Genomic DNA, 16,692 nt, shown 5'->3' on the forward strand with positions numbered 1-16,692 from the left:
AGAAGAGGATGAAGAAGAAGAGGATGAAGAAGAAGAGGATGAAGAAGAAGAAGAAGAAGAAGAGGGTGATGAAGAAGAAGAGGATGAAGAGGAAGAAGAGGAAGAGGATGAAGAGGAAGAAGAAGAAGAGGATAAAGAAGAAGAAGAAGAAGAGGAAGAAGAAGAGGAAGAAGAAGAGGATGAGAATGAAGAAGAGAATGAAGAAGAAGAAGAGGATGAAGAAGATGAAGAAGAGGATGAAGAAGAGGATGAAGAAGATGAAGAAGAAGATGAAGAAGAGGAAGAAGAAGAAGAAGAGGAAGAAGAAGAAGAAGAAGAGGATGAAGAAGAGGATGAAGAAGAAGAGGAAGAAGAAGATGAAGAAGAAGAGGATGAAGATGAAGAAGAAGAGGATGAAGAAGAAAAAGAGGATGAAGAAGAATTCCAGTGCGGCAAAAAGTGTCCCTGCAGAGAGCTCCACTATTTTTTTGACAGTTCTTTGACATTTATAGCTGCTGCAACATTGTATCTATTTGTTTCCGAATAAAAACATCTGTAAAATGGATACAAATAGATACAATGTTGCAGCTGCTATAAATGTCAAAGAACTGTCAATGAAATAGCAGAGCTCTCTGCAGGGACACTTTTTGCCAGTTGTAGACGGGATGAAAATCGGCCAATTTTTTTTTACTGTTCCTAGTAACGTCGGCCGATTGAACAACTAATTTTTAGTTTTTTAAAGAAAAATCAGCCGGTTTTCTCCCCATCTATGGCCTGCATTAGGCTAGCCATAGATGGGTTGTTTATTGGCCGAATTGTCGGCCGATAAACAAAAAATCGGTCCGTGCCGTTGCCAATGTTGCCACCATTGTCCACGAAAAATCAACCGATATTCACACCGTTAGCTGGGCCAGCCCATCGCCCATTTTTTGTGGATTTTCCAGCATAACCAATAAAAATAAACAAGAAGATCCATTAAAAAACGGCCGATGGGCTGGCCCCACTAACGGCGTGAATATCGGCCGATTTATCGTGCGGACGAAGATTCATCTGATAAACGGCCCATCTATGGCCTGCATAAGCTGCACGCTGCCTGCACACATGGATAAGATCGGCCAGCATTACAAGTGATCAGTGACACCATTGTTTCTGATTGTGCCTTCTTCTTGTAGGTCCAGGGCTTCAGGTTTGTGTCTTCCCTCCCAGCGCCCCCATTCAGCCCTGCTCCAGCCAACAGCATCTTCCATATACAGTCAAATGTGGCAAGCTGGAGAAGGTGGGAGGGGGTTGCGGATTGGCTAAGGATGGGTGGGAGGAGGAGCAACTGTTGCTGCAGCCAGTGCAGTGCATTTGTCTTGTCCCACCCCCATACTTAGATAAGCAGTACTATTGGCTGCTAAAGTAAGCATGCAGAAACCTGGATCTGCCAGCTTGCCGGGCCCTTCTATCAAAGTGACAGGGCCAGGGCCCCCTACAGGAGGCCCAGAGGTACCCCCTTATTAGCAGCCCTGTGTACGGATGTCCATGTGTTCTGTACAATCAAGAAGGAACACAAATGTGTTGGGAGAAATTTGAATGTGAACATTGATGACTGAAAGCTTCAGGAGTCCAGAATAGCATTTATGCCCCATCATGCAACTGTAGCTTCTTAACCCAAGTTGATGTTTGGTTTATCCCAAACATCTGGTCATCCCAAACCAGCTCCCACATGGAAGGAGCACAATGGCAGAGGCCTCGGTGGTTAGGTCTGGGTTTAGCTTTATTAGCACACTTACTTAGAACTTTGTGGCCCCTGGCTTGATATCCACAAATGCCGTGTTTCAGGAGAATATATAAGTGAGTGAGTAGGATGAATGGAGGAGGAGCATCGGGACTCTCATTATATTCTTTAATGAGACCAAAACGGTGGAATTTCCAGACCTGATCCACGTTCTTTTCGACATCTGCGAATGTGTAACTGTCAGACAGGAAAGAAAATGTGGTTACCCTCCAATGCTATCGGCATTTTAAAATATATTTTTTTATAATCTCACAAATTCAGCTACTGAAACATGCTGAATTATTTAAGAAATGCAACTCTGAGTTTTGAAGAAGATCATGGCTTTTGAGCTTGCATTTATTTCTTTAAAGCAGGAGTGTCATACTCAATTTCATTGCTGGCTGCATCAGCAGTATGGTTGGGATTTTGCTACGTACAGAGTTCAGGATTATGCTGTGTACAGAGTGTAGAGTTCAGGAGTGCGTTGTGTACAGAGTGCAGAGTTCAGGAGTGCTCTGTGTACAGAGTGCAGAGTTCAGGAGTGCGCTGTGTACAGAGTGCAGAGTTCAGGAGTGCTCTGTGTACAGAGTGCAGAGTTCAGGAGTGCGCTGTGTACAGAGTGCAGAGTTCAGGAGTGCGCTGTGTACACAGTGCAGAGTTCAGGAGTGCGCTGTGTACAGAGTGCAGAGTTCAGGAGTGCGCTGTGTACTCAGTGCAGAGTTCAGGAGTGCGCTGTGTACAGAGTGCAGAGTTCAGGAGTGTGCTGTGTACAGAGTGCAGAGTTCAGGAGTGCGCTGTGTACAGAGTGCAGAGTTCAGGAGTGCTCTGTGTACAGAGTGCAGAGTTCAGGAGTGCGCTGTGTACAGAGTGCAGAGTTCAGGAGTGCGCTGTGTACACAGTGCAGAGTTCAGGAGTGCGCTGTGTACAGAGTGCAGAGTTCAGGAGTGCGCTGTGTACAGAGTGCAGAGTTCAGGAGTGCGCTGTGTACAGAGTGCAGAGTTCAGGAGTGTGCTGTGTACAGAGTGCAGAGTTCAGGAGTGCGCTGTGTACACAGTGCAGAGTTCAGGAGTGAGCTGTGTACAGAGAGCAGAGTTCAGGAGTGCGCTGTGTTCACAGTGCAGAGTTCAGGAGTGCGCTGTGTACAGAGTGCAGAGTTCAGGAGTGCGCTGTGTACTCAGTGCAGAGTTCAGGAGTGCGCTGTGTACAGAGTGCAGAGTTCAGGAGTGCGCTGTGTACAGAGTGCAGAGTTCAGGAGTGCGCTGTGTACAGAGTGCAGAGTTCAGGAGTGCGCTGTGTACAGAGTGCAGAGTTTAGGGGTGCACTGTGTACAGAGTGCAGAGTACAGGGGTGTGCTGTATACAGAGTGCAGAGTACAGGAGTGCGCTGTGTACAGAGTGCAGAGTTCAGGAGTGTGCTGTGTACAGAGTGCAGAGTTTAGGGGTGCACTGTGTACAGAGATTAGGGGTGCACTGTGTACAGAGATTAGGGGTGCACTGTGTACAGAGTTTAGGGGTGCACTGTGTACAGAGTGCAGAGTTTAGGGGTGCACTGTGTACAGAGTGCAGAGTTTAGGGGTGCACTGTGTACAGAGTGCAGAGTTCAGGAGTGCGCTGTGTACAGAGTGCAGAGTTCAGGAGTGTCCTGTGTACAGAGTGCAGAGTTTAGGGGTGCACTATGTACAGAGTGCAGAGTTTAGGGGTGTGCTGTATACAGAGTGCAGAGTACAGGAGTGCGCTGTGTACACAGTGCAGAATTCAGGAGTGCGCTGTGTACAGAGTGCAGAGTTCAGGAGTGTGCTGTGTACAGAAAGCAGAGTTCAGGAGTGCGCTGTGTACAGAGTGCAGAGTTCAGAAGTGTGTTGTGTACAGAGTGCAGAGTTTAGGGGTGCGCTGTGTACAGAGTGCAGAGTTCAGGAGTGCACTGTGTACAGAGTGCAGAGTTCAGGAGTGCGCTGTGTACACAGTGCAGAGTTCAGGAGTGCGCTGTGTACAGAGAGCAGAGTTCAGGAGTGCGCTGTGTTCACAGTGCAGAGTTCAGGAGTGCGCTGTGTACAGAGTGCAGAGTTCAGGAGTGCGCTGTGTACTCAGTGCAGAGTTCAGGAGTGCGCTGTGTACAGAGTGCAGAGTTCAGGAGTGCGCTGTGTACAGAGTGCAGAGTTCAGGAGTGCGCTGTGTACAGAGTGCAGAGTTCAGGAGTGCGCTGTGTACACAGTGCAGAGTTCAGGAGTGCGCTGTGTACAGAGTGCAGAGTTCAGGAGTGCACTGTGTACAGAGTGCAGAGTTCAGGAGTGCGCTGTGTACACAGTGCAGAGTTCAGGAGTGCGCTGTGTACAGAGAGCAGAGTTCAGGAGTGCGCTGTGTTCACAGTGCAGAGTTCAGGAGTGCGCTGTGTACAGAGTGCAGAGTTCAGGAGTGCGCTGTGTACTCAGTGCAGAGTTCAGGAGTGCGCTGTGTACAGAGTGCAGAGTTCAGGAGTGCGCTGTGTACAGAGTGCAGAGTTCAGGAGTGCGCTGTGTACAGAGTGCAGAGTTCAGGAGTGCGCTGTGTACACAGTGCAGAGTTCAGGAGTGCGCTGTGTACAGAGAGCAGAGTTCAGGAGTGCGCTGTGTTCACAGTGCAGAGTTCAGGAGTGCGCTGTGTACAGAGTGCAGAGTTCAGGAGTGCGCTGTGTACTCAGTGCAGAGTTCAGGAGTGCGCTGTGTACAGAGTGCAGAGTTCAGGAGTGCGCTGTGTACAGAGTGCAGAGTTCAGGAGTGCGCTGTGTACAGAGTGCAGAGTTCAGGAGTGCGCTGTGTACAGAGTGCAGAGTTTAGGGGTGCACTGTGTACAGAGTGCAGAGTTTAGGGGTGTGCTGTATACAGAGTGCAGAGTACAGGAGTGCGCTGTGTACAGAGTGCAGAGTTCAGGAGTGTGCTGTGTACAGAGTGCAGAGTTTAGGGGTGCACTGTGTACAGAGATTAGGGGTGCACTGTGTACATAGTGAAGAGTTTAGGGGTGCGCTGTGTACAGAGTGCAGAGTTCAGGAGTGTGCTGTGTACAGAGTGCAGAGTACAGGAGTGTGCTGTGTACAGAGTGCAGAGTTCAGGAGTGCGCTGTGTACAGAGTGCAGAGTTCAGGAGTGCGCTGTGTACTCAGTGCAGAGTTCAGGAGTGCGCTGTGTACAGAGTGCAGAGTTCAGGAGTGTGCTGTGTACAGAGTGCAGAGTTCAGGAGTGTCCTGTGTACAGAGTGCAGAGTTTAGGGGTGCACTATGTACAGAGTGCAGAGTTCAGGAGTGCGCTGTGTACAGAGTGCAGAGTTCAGGAGTGTCCTGTGTACAGAGTGCAGAGTTTAGGGGTGCACTATGTACAGAGTGCAGAGTTTAGGGGTGTGCTGTATACAGAGTGCAGAGTACAGGAGTGCGCTGTGTACACAGTGCAGAATTCAGGAGTGCGCTGTGTACAGAGTGCAGAGTTCAGGAGTGTGCTGTGTACAGAGTGCAGAGTTCAGGAGTGCGCTGTGTACAGAGTGCAGAGTTCAGAAGTGTGTTGTGTACAGAGTGCAGAGTTTAGGGGTGCGCTGTGTACAGAGTGCAGAGTTCAGGAGTGCACTGTGTACAGAGTGCAGAGTTCAGGAGTGCGCTGTGTACACAGTGCAGAGTTCAGGAGTGCGCTGTGTACAGAGAGCAGAGTTCAGGAGTGCGCTGTGTTCACAGTGCAGAGTTCAGGAGTGCGCTGTGTACAGAGTGCAGAGTTCAGGAGTGCGCTGTGTACAGAGTGCAGAGTTCAGGAGTGCGCTGTGTACAGAGTGCAGAGTTCAGGAGTGCGCTGTGTACAGAGTGCAGAGTTTAGGGGTGCACTGTGTACAGAGTGCAGAGTTTAGGGGTGCGCTGTGTACAGAGTGCAGAGTACAGGAGTGCGCTGTGTACAGAGTGCAGAGTTCAGGAGTGTGCTGTGTACAGAGTGCAGAGTTTAGGGGTGCACTGTGTACAGAGATTAGGGGTGCACTGTGTACAGAGTTTAGGGGTGCACTGTGTACAGAGTGCAGAGTTTAGGGGTGCACTGTGTACAGAGTGCAGAGTTCAGGAGTGCGCTGTGTACAGAGTGCAGAGTTCAGGAGTGCTCTGTGTACAGAGTGCAGAGTTCAGGAGTGCGCTGTGTACAGAGTGCAGAGTTCAGGAGTGCGCTGTGTACTCAGTGCAGAGTTCAGGAGTGCGCTGTGTACAGAGTGCAGAGTTCAGGAGTGTGCTGTGTACAGAGTGCAGAGTTCAGGAGTGCGCTGTGTACACAGTGCAGAGTTCAGGAGTGCGCTGTGTACAGAGAGCAGAGTTCAGGAGTGCGCTGTGTTCACAGTGCAGAGTTCAGGAGTGCGCTGTGTACAGAGTGCAGAGTTCAGGAGTGCGCTGTGTACTCAGTGCAGAGTTCAGGAGTGCGCTGTGTACAGAGTGCAGAGTTCAGGAGTGCGCTGTGTACAGAGTGCAGAGTTCAGGAGTGCGCTGTGTACAGAGTGCAGAGTTCAGGAGTGCGCTGTGTACAGAGTGCAGAGTTTAGGGGTGCACTGTGTACAGAGTGCAGAGCTTAGGGGTGTGCTGTATACAGAGTGCAGAGTACAGGAGTGCGCTGTGTACAGAGTGCAGAGTTCAGGAGTGTGCTGTGTACAGAGTGCAGAGTTTAGGGGTGCACTGTGTACAGAGATTAGGGGTGCACTGTGTACAGAGTTTAGGGGTGCACTGTGTACAGAGTGCAGAGTTTAGGGGTGCACTGTGTACAGAGTGCAGAGTTTAGGGGTGCACTATGTACAGAGTGCAGAGTTTAGGGGTGTGCTGTATACAGAGTGCAGAGTACAGGAGTGCGCTGTGTACACAGTGCAGAATTCAGGAGTGCGCTGTGTACAGAGTGCAGAGTTCAGGAGTGCGCTGTGTACAGAGTGCAGAGTTCAGGAGTGCGCTGTGTACAGAGTGCAGAGTTCAGGAGTGCGCTGTGTACAGAGTGCAGAGTTCAGAAGTGTGTTGTGTACAGAGTGCAGAGTTTAGGGGTGCGCTGTGTACAGAGTGCAGAGTTCAGGAGTGCACTGTGTACAGAGTGCAGAGTTCAGGAGTGCGCTGTGTACACAGTGCAGAGTTCAGGAGTGCGCTGTGTACAGAGAGCAGAGTTCAGGAGTGCGCTGTGTTCACAGTGCAGAGTTCAGGAGTGCGCTGTGTACAGAGTGCAGAGTTCAGGAGTGCGCTGTGTACTCAGTGCAGAGTTCAGGAGTGCGCTGTGTACAGAGTGCAGAGTTCAGGAGTGCGCTGTGTACAGAGTGCAGAGTTCAGGAGTGCGCTGTGTACAGAGTGCAGAGTTCAGGAGTGCGCTGTGTACAGAGTGCAGAGTTTAGGGGTGCACTGTGTACAGAGTGCAGAGTTTAGGGGTGTGCTGTATACAGAGTGCAGAGTACAGGAGTGCGCTGTGTACAGAGTGCAGAGTTCAGGAGTGTGCTGTGTACAGAGTGCAGAGTTTAGGGGTGCACTGTGTACAGAGATTAGGGGTGCACTGTGTACAGAGTTTAGGGGTGCACTGTGTACAGAGTGCAGAGTTTAGGGGTGCACTGTGTACAGAGTGCAGAGTTCAGGAGTGCGCTGTGTACAGAGTGCAGAGTTCAGGAGTGTCCTGTGTACAGAGTGCAGAGTTTAGGGGTGCACTGTGTACAGAGTGCAGAGTTTAGGGGTGTGCTGTATACAGAGTGCAGAGTACAGGAGTGCACTGTGTACACAGTGCAGAATTCAGGAGTGCGCTGTGTACAGAGTGCAGAGTTCAGGAGTGCGCTGTGTACAGAGTGCAGAGTTCAGGAGTGCGCTGTGTACAGAGTGCAGAGTTCAGAAGTGTGTTGTGTACAGAGTGCAGAGTTTAGGGGTGCGCTGTGTACAGAGTGCAGAGTTCAGGAGTGCACTGTGTACAGAGTGCAGAGTTCAGGAGTGCGCTGTGTACAGAGTGCAGAGTTTAGGGGTGCGCTGTGTACAGAGTGCAGAGTTTAGGGGTGCGCTGTATACAGAGTGCAGAGTACAGGAGTGTGCTGTGTACACAGTGCAGAATTCAGGAGTGCACTGTGTACAGAGTGCAGAGTTCAGGAGTGCGCTGTGTACAGAGTGCAGAGTTCAGGAGTGCGCTGTGTACAGAGTGCAGAGTTCAGAAGTGTGTTGTGTACAGAGTGCAGAGTTTAGGGGTGCGCTGTGTACAGAGTGCAGAGTTCAGGAGTGCACTGTGTACAGAGTGCAGAGTTCAGGAGTGTGCTGTGTACAGAGTGCAGAGTTTAGGGGTGCACTGTGTACAGAGTTTAGGGGTGCACTGTGTACAGAGTGCAGAGTTTCGGGGTGCACTGTGTACATAGTGAAGAGTTTAGGGGTGCACTGTGTACAGAGTGCAGAGTTCAGGAGTGCGCTGTGTACAGAGTGCAGAGTTCAGGAGTGTGCTGTGCACAGAGTGCAGAGTACAGGGGTGTGCTGTATACAGAGTGCAGAGTACAGGAGTGTGCTGTATACAGAGTGCAGAGTACAGGAGTGCGCTGTGTACAGAGTGCAGAGTTTAGGGGTGCACTGTGTTCAGAGTGCAGAGTTCAGGAGTGCGCTGTGTACAGAGTGCAGAGTTCAGGAGTGTGCTGTGTACAGAGTGCAGAGTTCAGGAGTGCGCTGTGTACAGAGTGCAGAGTTTAGGGGTGCACTGTGTACAGAGTTTAGGGGTGCACTGTGTACAGAGTGCAGAGTTCAGGAGTGCTCTGTGTACAGAGTGCAGAGTTCAGGAGTGCACTGTGTACAGAGTGCAGAGTTCAGGAGTGCACTGTGTACACAGTGCAGAGTTCAGGAGTGCGCTGTGTACAGAGTGCAGAGTTCAGGAGTGTGCTGTGTACAGAGTGCAGAGTTTAGGGGTGCACTTTGTACAGAGTGCAGAATTTAGGGGTGTGCTGTATACAGAGTGCAGACTACAGGAGTGCGCTGTGTACACAGTGCAGAGTTCAGGAGTGCGCTGTGTACAGAGTGCAGAGTTCAGGAGTGCGCTGTGTACAGAATGCAGAGTTCAGGAGTGCGCTGTGTACAGAGTGCAGAGTTCAGAAGTGTGTTGTGTACAGAGTGCAGAGTTTAGGGGTGCGCTGTGTACAGAGTGCAGAGTTCAGGAGTGCGCTGTGTACAGAGTGCAGAGTTCAGGAGTGCGCTGTGTACAGAGTGCAAAGTTTAGGGGTGCGCTGTGTACAGAGTGCAGAGTTTAGGGGTGCGCTGTGTACAGAGTGCAGAGTTCAGGAGTGCGCTGTGTACAGAGTGCAGAGTTCAGGAGTGTGCTGTGTACAGAGTGCAGAGTTTAGGGGTGCACTGTGTACAGAGTGCAGAGTTTAGGGGTGTGCTGTATACAGAGTGCAGAGTACAGGAGTGCGCTGTGTACACAGTGCAGAATTCAGGAGTGCGCTGTGTACAGAGTGCAGAGTTCAGGAGTGTGCTGTGTACAGAAAGCAGAGTTCAGGAGTGCGCTGTGTACAGAGTGCAGAGTTCAGAAGTGTGTTGTGTACAGAGTGCAGAGTTTAGGGGTGCGCTGTGTACAGAGTGCAGAGTTCAGGAGTGCACTGTGTACAGAGTGCAGAGTTCAGGAGTGCGCTGTGTACAGAGTGCAGAGTTCAGGAGTGCGCTGTGTACAGAGTGCAGAGTTCAGGAGTGCGCTGTGTACAGAGTGCAGAGTTCAGGAGTGCGCTGTGTACACAGTGCAGAGTTCAGGAGTGCGCTGTGTACAGAGAGCAGAGTTCAGGAGTGCGCTGTGTTCACAGTGCAGAGTTCAGGAGTGCGCTGTGTACAGAGTGCAGAGTTCAGGAGTGCGCTGTGTACTCAGTGCAGAGTTCAGGAGTGCGCTGTGTACAGAGTGCAGAGTTCAGGAGTGCGCTGTGTACAGAGTGCAGAGTTCAGGAGTGCGCTGTGTACAGAGTGCAGAGTTCAGGAGTGCGCTGTGTACAGAGTGCAGAGTTTAGGGGTGCACTGTGTACAGAGTGCAGAGTTTAGGGGTGTGCTGTATACAGAGTGCAGAGTACAGGAGTGCGCTGTGTACAGAGTGCAGAGTTCAGGAGTGTGCTGTGTACAGAGTGCAGAGTTTAGGGGTGCACTGTGTACAGAGATTAGGGGTGCACTGTGTACATAGTGAAGAGTTTAGGGGTGCGCTGTGTACAGAGTGCAGAGTTCAGGAGTGTGCTGTGTACAGAGTGCAGAGTACAGGAGTGTGCTGTGTACAGAGTGCAGAGTTCAGGAGTGCGCTGTGTACAGAGTGCAGAGTTCAGGAGTGCGCTGTGTACTCAGTGCAGAGTTCAGGAGTGCGCTGTGTACAGAGTGCAGAGTTCAGGAGTGTGCTGTGTACAGAGTGCAGAGTTCAGGAGTGTCCTGTGTACAGAGTGCAGAGTTTAGGGGTGCACTATGTACAGAGTGCAGAGTTCAGGAGTGCGCTGTGTACAGAGTGCAGAGTTCAGGAGTGTCCTGTGTACAGAGTGCAGAGTTTAGGGGTGCACTATGTACAGAGTGCAGAGTTTAGGGGTGTGCTGTATACAGAGTGCAGAGTACAGGAGTGCGCTGTGTACACAGTGCAGAATTCAGGAGTGCGCTGTGTACAGAGTGCAGAGTTCAGGAGTGTGCTGTGTACAGAGTGCAGAGTTCAGGAGTGCGCTGTGTACAGAGTGCAGAGTTCAGAAGTGTGTTGTGTACAGAGTGCAGAGTTTAGGGGTGCGCTGTGTACAGAGTGCAGAGTTCAGGAGTGCACTGTGTACAGAGTGCAGAGTTCAGGAGTGCGCTGTGTACACAGTGCAGAGTTCAGGAGTGCGCTGTGTACAGAGAGCAGAGTTCAGGAGTGCGCTGTGTTCACAGTGCAGAGTTCAGGAGTGCGCTGTGTACAGAGTGCAGAGTTCAGGAGTGCGCTGTGTACTCAGTGCAGAGTTCAGGAGTGCGCTGTGTACAGAGTGCAGAGTTCAGGAGTGCGCTGTGTACAGAGTGCAGAGTTCAGGAGTGCGCTGTGTACAGAGTGCAGAGTTCAGGAGTGCGCTGTGTACAGAGTGCAGAGTTTAGGGGTGCACTGTGTACAGAGTGCAGAGTTTAGGGGTGCGCTGTGTACAGAGTGCAGAGTACAGGAGTGCGCTGTGTACAGAGTGCAGAGTTCAGGAGTGTGCTGTGTACAGAGTGCAGAGTTTAGGGGTGCACTGTGTACAGAGATTAGGGGTGCACTGTGTACAGAGTTTAGGGGTGCACTGTGTACAGAGTGCAGAGTTTAGGGGTGCACTGTGTACAGAGTGCAGAGTTCAGGAGTGCGCTGTGTACAGAGTGCAGAGTTCAGGAGTGCTCTGTGTACAGAGTGCAGAGTTCAGGAGTGCGCTGTGTACAGAGTGCAGAGTTCAGGAGTGCGCTGTGTACTCAGTGCAGAGTTCAGGAGTGCGCTGTGTACAGAGTGCAGAGTTCAGGAGTGTGCTGTGTACAGAGTGCAGAGTTCAGGAGTGCGCTGTGTACACAGTGCAGAGTTCAGGAGTGCGCTGTGTACAGAGAGCAGAGTTCAGGAGTGCGCTGTGTTCACAGTGCAGAGTTCAGGAGTGCGCTGTGTACAGAGTGCAGAGTTCAGGAGTGCGCTGTGTACTCAGTGCAGAGTTCAGGAGTGCGCTGTGTACAGAGTGCAGAGTTCAGGAGTGCGCTGTGTACAGAGTGCAGAGTTCAGGAGTGCGCTGTGTACAGAGTGCAGAGTTCAGGAGTGCGCTGTGTACAGAGTGCAGAGTTTAGGGGTGCACTGTGTACAGAGTGCAGAGCTTAGGGGTGTGCTGTATACAGAGTGCAGAGTACAGGAGTGCGCTGTGTACAGAGTGCAGAGTTCAGGAGTGTGCTGTGTACAGAGTGCAGAGTTTAGGGGTGCACTGTGTACAGAGATTAGGGGTGCACTGTGTACAGAGTTTAGGGGTGCACTGTGTACAGAGTGCAGAGTTTAGGGGTGCACTGTGTACAGAGTGCAGAGTTTAGGGGTGCACTATGTACAGAGTGCAGAGTTTAGGGGTGTGCTGTATACAGAGTGCAGAGTACAGGAGTGCGCTGTGTACACAGTGCAGAATTCAGGAGTGCGCTGTGTACAGAGTGCAGAGTTCAGGAGTGCGCTGTGTACAGAGTGCAGAGTTCAGGAGTGCGCTGTGTACAGAGTGCAGAGTTCAGGAGTGCGCTGTGTACAGAGTGCAGAGTTCAGAAGTGTGTTGTGTACAGAGTGCAGAGTTTAGGGGTGCGCTGTGTACAGAGTGCAGAGTTCAGGAGTGCACTGTGTACAGAGTGCAGAGTTCAGGAGTGCGCTGTGTACACAGTGCAGAGTTCAGGAGTGCGCTGTGTACAGAGAGCAGAGTTCAGGAGTGCGCTGTGTACTCAGTGCAGAGTTCAGGAGTGCGCTGTGTACAGAGTGCAGAGTTCAGGAGTGCGCTGTGTACAGAGTGCAGAGTTCAGGAGTGCGCTGTGTACAGAGTGCAGAGTTCAGGAGTGCGCTGTGTACAGAGTGCAGAGTTTAGGGGTGCACTGTGTACAGAGTGCAGAGTTTAGGGGTGTGCTGTATACAGAGTGCAGAGTACAGGAGTGCGCTGTGTACAGAGTGCAGAGTTCAGGAGTGTGCTGTGTACAGAGTGCAGAGTTTAGGGGTGCACTGTGTACAGAGATTAGGGGTGCACTGTGTACAGAGTTTAGGGGTGCACTGTGTACAGAGTGCAGAGTTTAGGGGTGCACTGTGTACAGAGTGCAGAGTTCAGGAGTGCGCTGTGTACAGAGTGCAGAGTTCAGGAGTGTCCTGTGTACAGAGTGCAGAGTTTAGGGGTGCACTGTGTACAGAGTGCAGAGTTTAGGGGTGTGCTGTATACAGAGTGCAGAGTACAGGAGTGCACTGTGTACACAGTGCAGAATTCAGGAGTGCGCTGTGTACAGAGTGCAGAGTTCAGGAGTGCGCTGTGTACAGAGTGCAGAGTTCAGGAGTGCGCTGTGTACAGAGTGCAGAGTTCAGAAGTGTGTTGTGTACAGAGTGCAGAGTTTAGGGGTGCGCTGTGTACAGAGTGCAGAGTTCAGGAGTGCACTGTGTACAGAGTGCAGAGTTCAGGAGTGCGCTGTGTACAGAGTGCAGAGTTTAGGGGTGCGCTGTGTACAGAGTGCAGAGTTTAGGGGTGCGCTGTATACAGAGTGCAGAGTACAGGAGTGTGCTGTGTACACAGTGCAGAATTCAGGAGTGCACTGTGTACAGAGTGCAGAGTTCAGGAGTGCGCTGTGTACAGAGTGCAGAGTTCAGGAGTGCGCTGTGTACAGAGTGCAGAGTTCAGAAGTGTGTTGTGTACAGAGTGCAGAGTTTAGGGGTGCGCTGTGTACAGAGTGCAGAGTTCAGGAGTGCACTGTTAACAGAGTGCAGAGTTCAGGAGTGTGCTGTGTACAGAGTGCAGAGTTTAGGGGTGCACTGTGTACAGAGTTTAGGGGTGCACTGTGTACAGAGTGCAGAGTTTCGGGGTGCACTGTGTACATAGTGAAGAGTTTAGGGGTGCACTGTGTACAGAGTGCAGAGTTCAGGAGTGCGCTGTGTACAGAGTGCAGAGTTCAGGAGTGTGCTGTGCACAGAGTGCAGAGTACAGGGGTGTGCTGTATACAGAGTGCAGAGTACAGGAGTGTGCTGTATACAGAGTGCAGAGTACAGGAGTGCGCTGTGTACAGAGTGCAGAGTTTAGGGGTGCACTGTGTTCAGAGTGCAGAGTTCAGGAGTGCGCTGTGTACAGAGTGCAGAGTTCAGGAGTGTGCTGTGTACAGAGTGCAGAGTTCAGGAGTGCGCTGTGTACAGAGTGCAGAGTTTAGGGGTGCACTGTGTACAGAGTTTAGGGGTGCACTGTGTACAGAGTGCAGAGTTCAGGAGTGCTCTGTGTACAGAGTGCAGAGTTCAGGAGTGCACTGTGTACAGAGTGCAGAGTTCAGGAGTGCACTGTGTACACAGTGCAGAGTTCAGGAGTGCGCTGTGTACAGAGTGCAGAGTTCAGGAGTGTGCTGTGTACAGAGTGCAGAGTTTAGGGGTGCACTGTGTACAGAGTGCAGAATTTAGGGGTGTGCTGTATACAGAGTGCAGACTACAGGAGTGCGCTGTGTACACAGTGCAGAGTTCAGGAGTGCGCTGTGTACAGAGTGCAGAGTTCAGGAGTGCGCTGTGTACAGAATGCAGAGTTCAGGAGTGCGCTGTGTACAGAGTGCAGAGTTCAGAAGTGTGTTGTGTACAGAGTGCAGAGTTTAGGGGTGCGCTGTGTACAGAGTGCAGAGTTCAGGAGTGCGCTGTGTACAGAGTGCAGAGTTCAGGAGTGCGCTGTGTACAGAGTGCAAAGTTTAGGGGTGCGCTGTGTACAGAGTGCAGAGTTTAGGGGTGCGCTGTGTACAGAGTGCAGAGTTCAGGAGTGCGCTGTGTACAGAGTGCAGAGTTCAGGAGTGTGCTGTGTACAGAGTGCAGAGTTTAGGGGTGCACTGTGTACAGAGTGCAGAGTTTAGGGGTGCACTGTGTACAGAGTGCAGAGTTTAGGGGTGCGCTGTGTACAGAGTGCAGAGTACAGGAGTGCGTTGTGTACAGAGTGCAGAGTTCAGGAGTGTGCTGTGTACAGAGTGCAGAGTTTAGGGGTGCACTGTGTACAGAGTTTAGGGGTGCACTGTGTACATAGTGAAGAGTTTAGGGGTGCGCTGTGTACAGAGTGCAGAGTTCAGGAGTGTGCTGTGTACAGAGTGCAGAGTACAGGAGTGTGCTGTATACAGAGTGCAGAGTACAGGAGTGTGCTGTATACAGAGTGCAGAGTACAGGAGTGCGCTGTGTACAGAGTGCAGAGTTTAGGGGTGCACTGTGTTCAGAGTGCAGAGTTCAGGAGTGCGCTGTGTGCAGAGTTCAGGAGTGCGCTGTGTACAGAGTGCAGAGTTCAGGAGTGCGCTGTGTACAGAGTGCAGAGTTTAGGGGTGCACTGTGCACAGAGTTTAGGGGTGCACTGTGTACAGAGTGCAGAGTTCAGGAGTGCTCTGTGTACAGAGTGCAGAGTTCAGGAGTGCGCTGTGTACAGAGTGCAGAGTTCAGGAGTGTGCTGTGTACAGAGTGCAGAGTTTAGGGGTGCACTGTGTACAGAGATTAGGGGTGCACTGTGTACAGAGTTTAGGGGTGCACTGTGTACAGAGTGAAGAGTTTAGGGGTGCACTGTGTACAGAGTGCAGAGTTTAGGGGTGCACTATGTACAGAGTGCAGAGTTTAGGGGTGTGCTGTATACAGAGTGCAGAGTACAGGAGTGCGCTGTGTACACAGTGCAGAATTCAGGAGTGCGCTGTGTACAGAGTGCAGAGTTCAGGAGTGCGCTGTGTACAGAGTGCAGAGTTCAGGAGTGCGCTGTGTACAGAGTGCAGAGTTCAGGAGTGCGCTGTGTACAGAGTGCAGAGTTCAGAAGTGTGTTGTGTACAGAGTGCAGAGTTTAGGGGTGCGCTGTGTACAGAGTGCAGAGTTCAGGAGTGCACTGTGTACAGAGTGCAGAGTTCAGGAGTGCGCTGTGTACACAGTGCAGAGTTCAGGAGTGCGCTGTGTACAGAGAGCAGAGTTCAGGAGTGCGCTGTGTTCACAGTGCAGAGCTCAGGAGTGCGCTGTGTACAGAGTGCAGAGTTCAGGAGTGCGCTGTGTACTCAGTGCAGAGTTCAGGAGTGCGCTGTGTACAGAGTGCAGAGTTCAGGAGTGCGCTGTGTACAGAGTGCAGAGTTCAGGAGTGCGCTGTGTACAGAGTGCAGAGTTCAGGAGTGCGCTGTGTACAGAGTGCAGAGTTTAGGGGTGCACTGTGTACAGAGTGCAGAGTTTAGGGGTGTGCTGTATACAGAGTGCAGAGTACAGGAGTGCGCTGTGTACAGAGTGCAGAGTTCAGGAGTGTGCTGTGTACAGAGTGCAGAGTTTAGGGGTGCACTGTGTACAGAGATTAGGGGTGCACTGTGTACAGAGTTTAGGGGTGCACTGTGTACAGAGTGCAGAGTTTAGGGGTGCACTGTGTACAGAGTGCAGAGTTCAGGAGTGCGCTGTGTACAGAGTGCAGAGTTCAGGAGTGTCCTGTGTACAGAGTGCAGAGTTTAGGGGTGCACTGTGTACAGAGTGCAGAGTTTAGGGGTGTGCTGTATACAGAGTGCAGAGTACAGGAGTGCACTGTGTTCACAGTGCAGAATTCAGGAGTGCGCTGTGTACAGAGTGCAGAGTTCAGGAGTGCGCTGTGTACAGAGTGCAGAGTTCAGGAGTGCGCTGTGTACAGAGTGCAGAGTTCAGAAGTGTGTTGTGTACAGAGTGCAGAGTTTAGGGGTGCGCTGTGTACAGAGTGCAGAGTTCAGGAGTGCACTGTGTACAGAGTGCAGAGTTCAGGAGTGCGCTGTGTACAGAGTGCAGAGTTTAGGGGTGCGCTGTGTACAGAGTGCAGAGTTTAGGGGTGCGCTGTATACAGAGTGCAGAGTACAGGAGTGTGCTGTGTACACAGTGCAGAATTCAGGAGTGCACTGTGTACAGAGTGCAGAGTTCAGGAGTGCGCTGTGTACAGAGTGCAGAGTTCAGGAGTGCGCTGTGTACAGAGTGCAGAGTTCAGAAGTGTGTTGTGTACAGAGTGCAGAGTTTAGGGGTGCGCTGTGTACAGAGTGCAGAGTTCAGGAGTGCACTGTGTACAGAGTGCAGAGTTCAGGAGTGTGCTGTGTACAGAGTGCAGAGTTTAGGGGTGCACTGTGTACAGAGTTTAGGGGTGCACTGTGTACAGAGTGCAGAGTTTCGGGGTGCACTGTGTACATAGTGAAGAGTTTAGGGGTGCACTGTGTACAGAGTGCAGAGTTCAGGAGTGCGCTGTGTACAGAGTGCAGAGTTCAGGAGTGTGCTGTGCACAGAGTGCAGAGTACAGGGGTGTGCTGTATACAGAGTGCAGAGTACAGGAGTGTGCTGTATACAGAGTGCAGAGTACAGGAGTGCGCTGTGTACAG

General features: G+C 51.5%; 1 protein-coding gene across 1 annotated transcript in view; it reads right to left on the bottom strand.

The window, feature by feature from the left end:
- The window catches only part of LOC149467462 (transient receptor potential cation channel subfamily M member 2-like), a 342,560-nt gene that overhangs the window by 83,638 nt on the left and 242,230 nt on the right, over positions 1 to 16,692 (bottom strand). Inside the window, exon 23 of the mRNA XM_089671623.1 lies at positions 1,755 to 1,936. Within this exon, the coding sequence (XP_089527749.1) occupies positions 1,755 to 1,936 (182 nt within the window). The remainder of the gene's footprint in view (positions 1 to 1,754; positions 1,937 to 16,692) is intronic.

This window comes from Staurois parvus, unplaced genomic scaffold (assembly GCF_062004578.1).
Source record: "Staurois parvus isolate SC_StPar_1 unplaced genomic scaffold, SC_StPar_1.0 ptg000109l, whole genome shotgun sequence".
Classification (NCBI taxonomy): Eukaryota; Metazoa; Chordata; class Amphibia; order Anura; family Ranidae; genus Staurois; species Staurois parvus.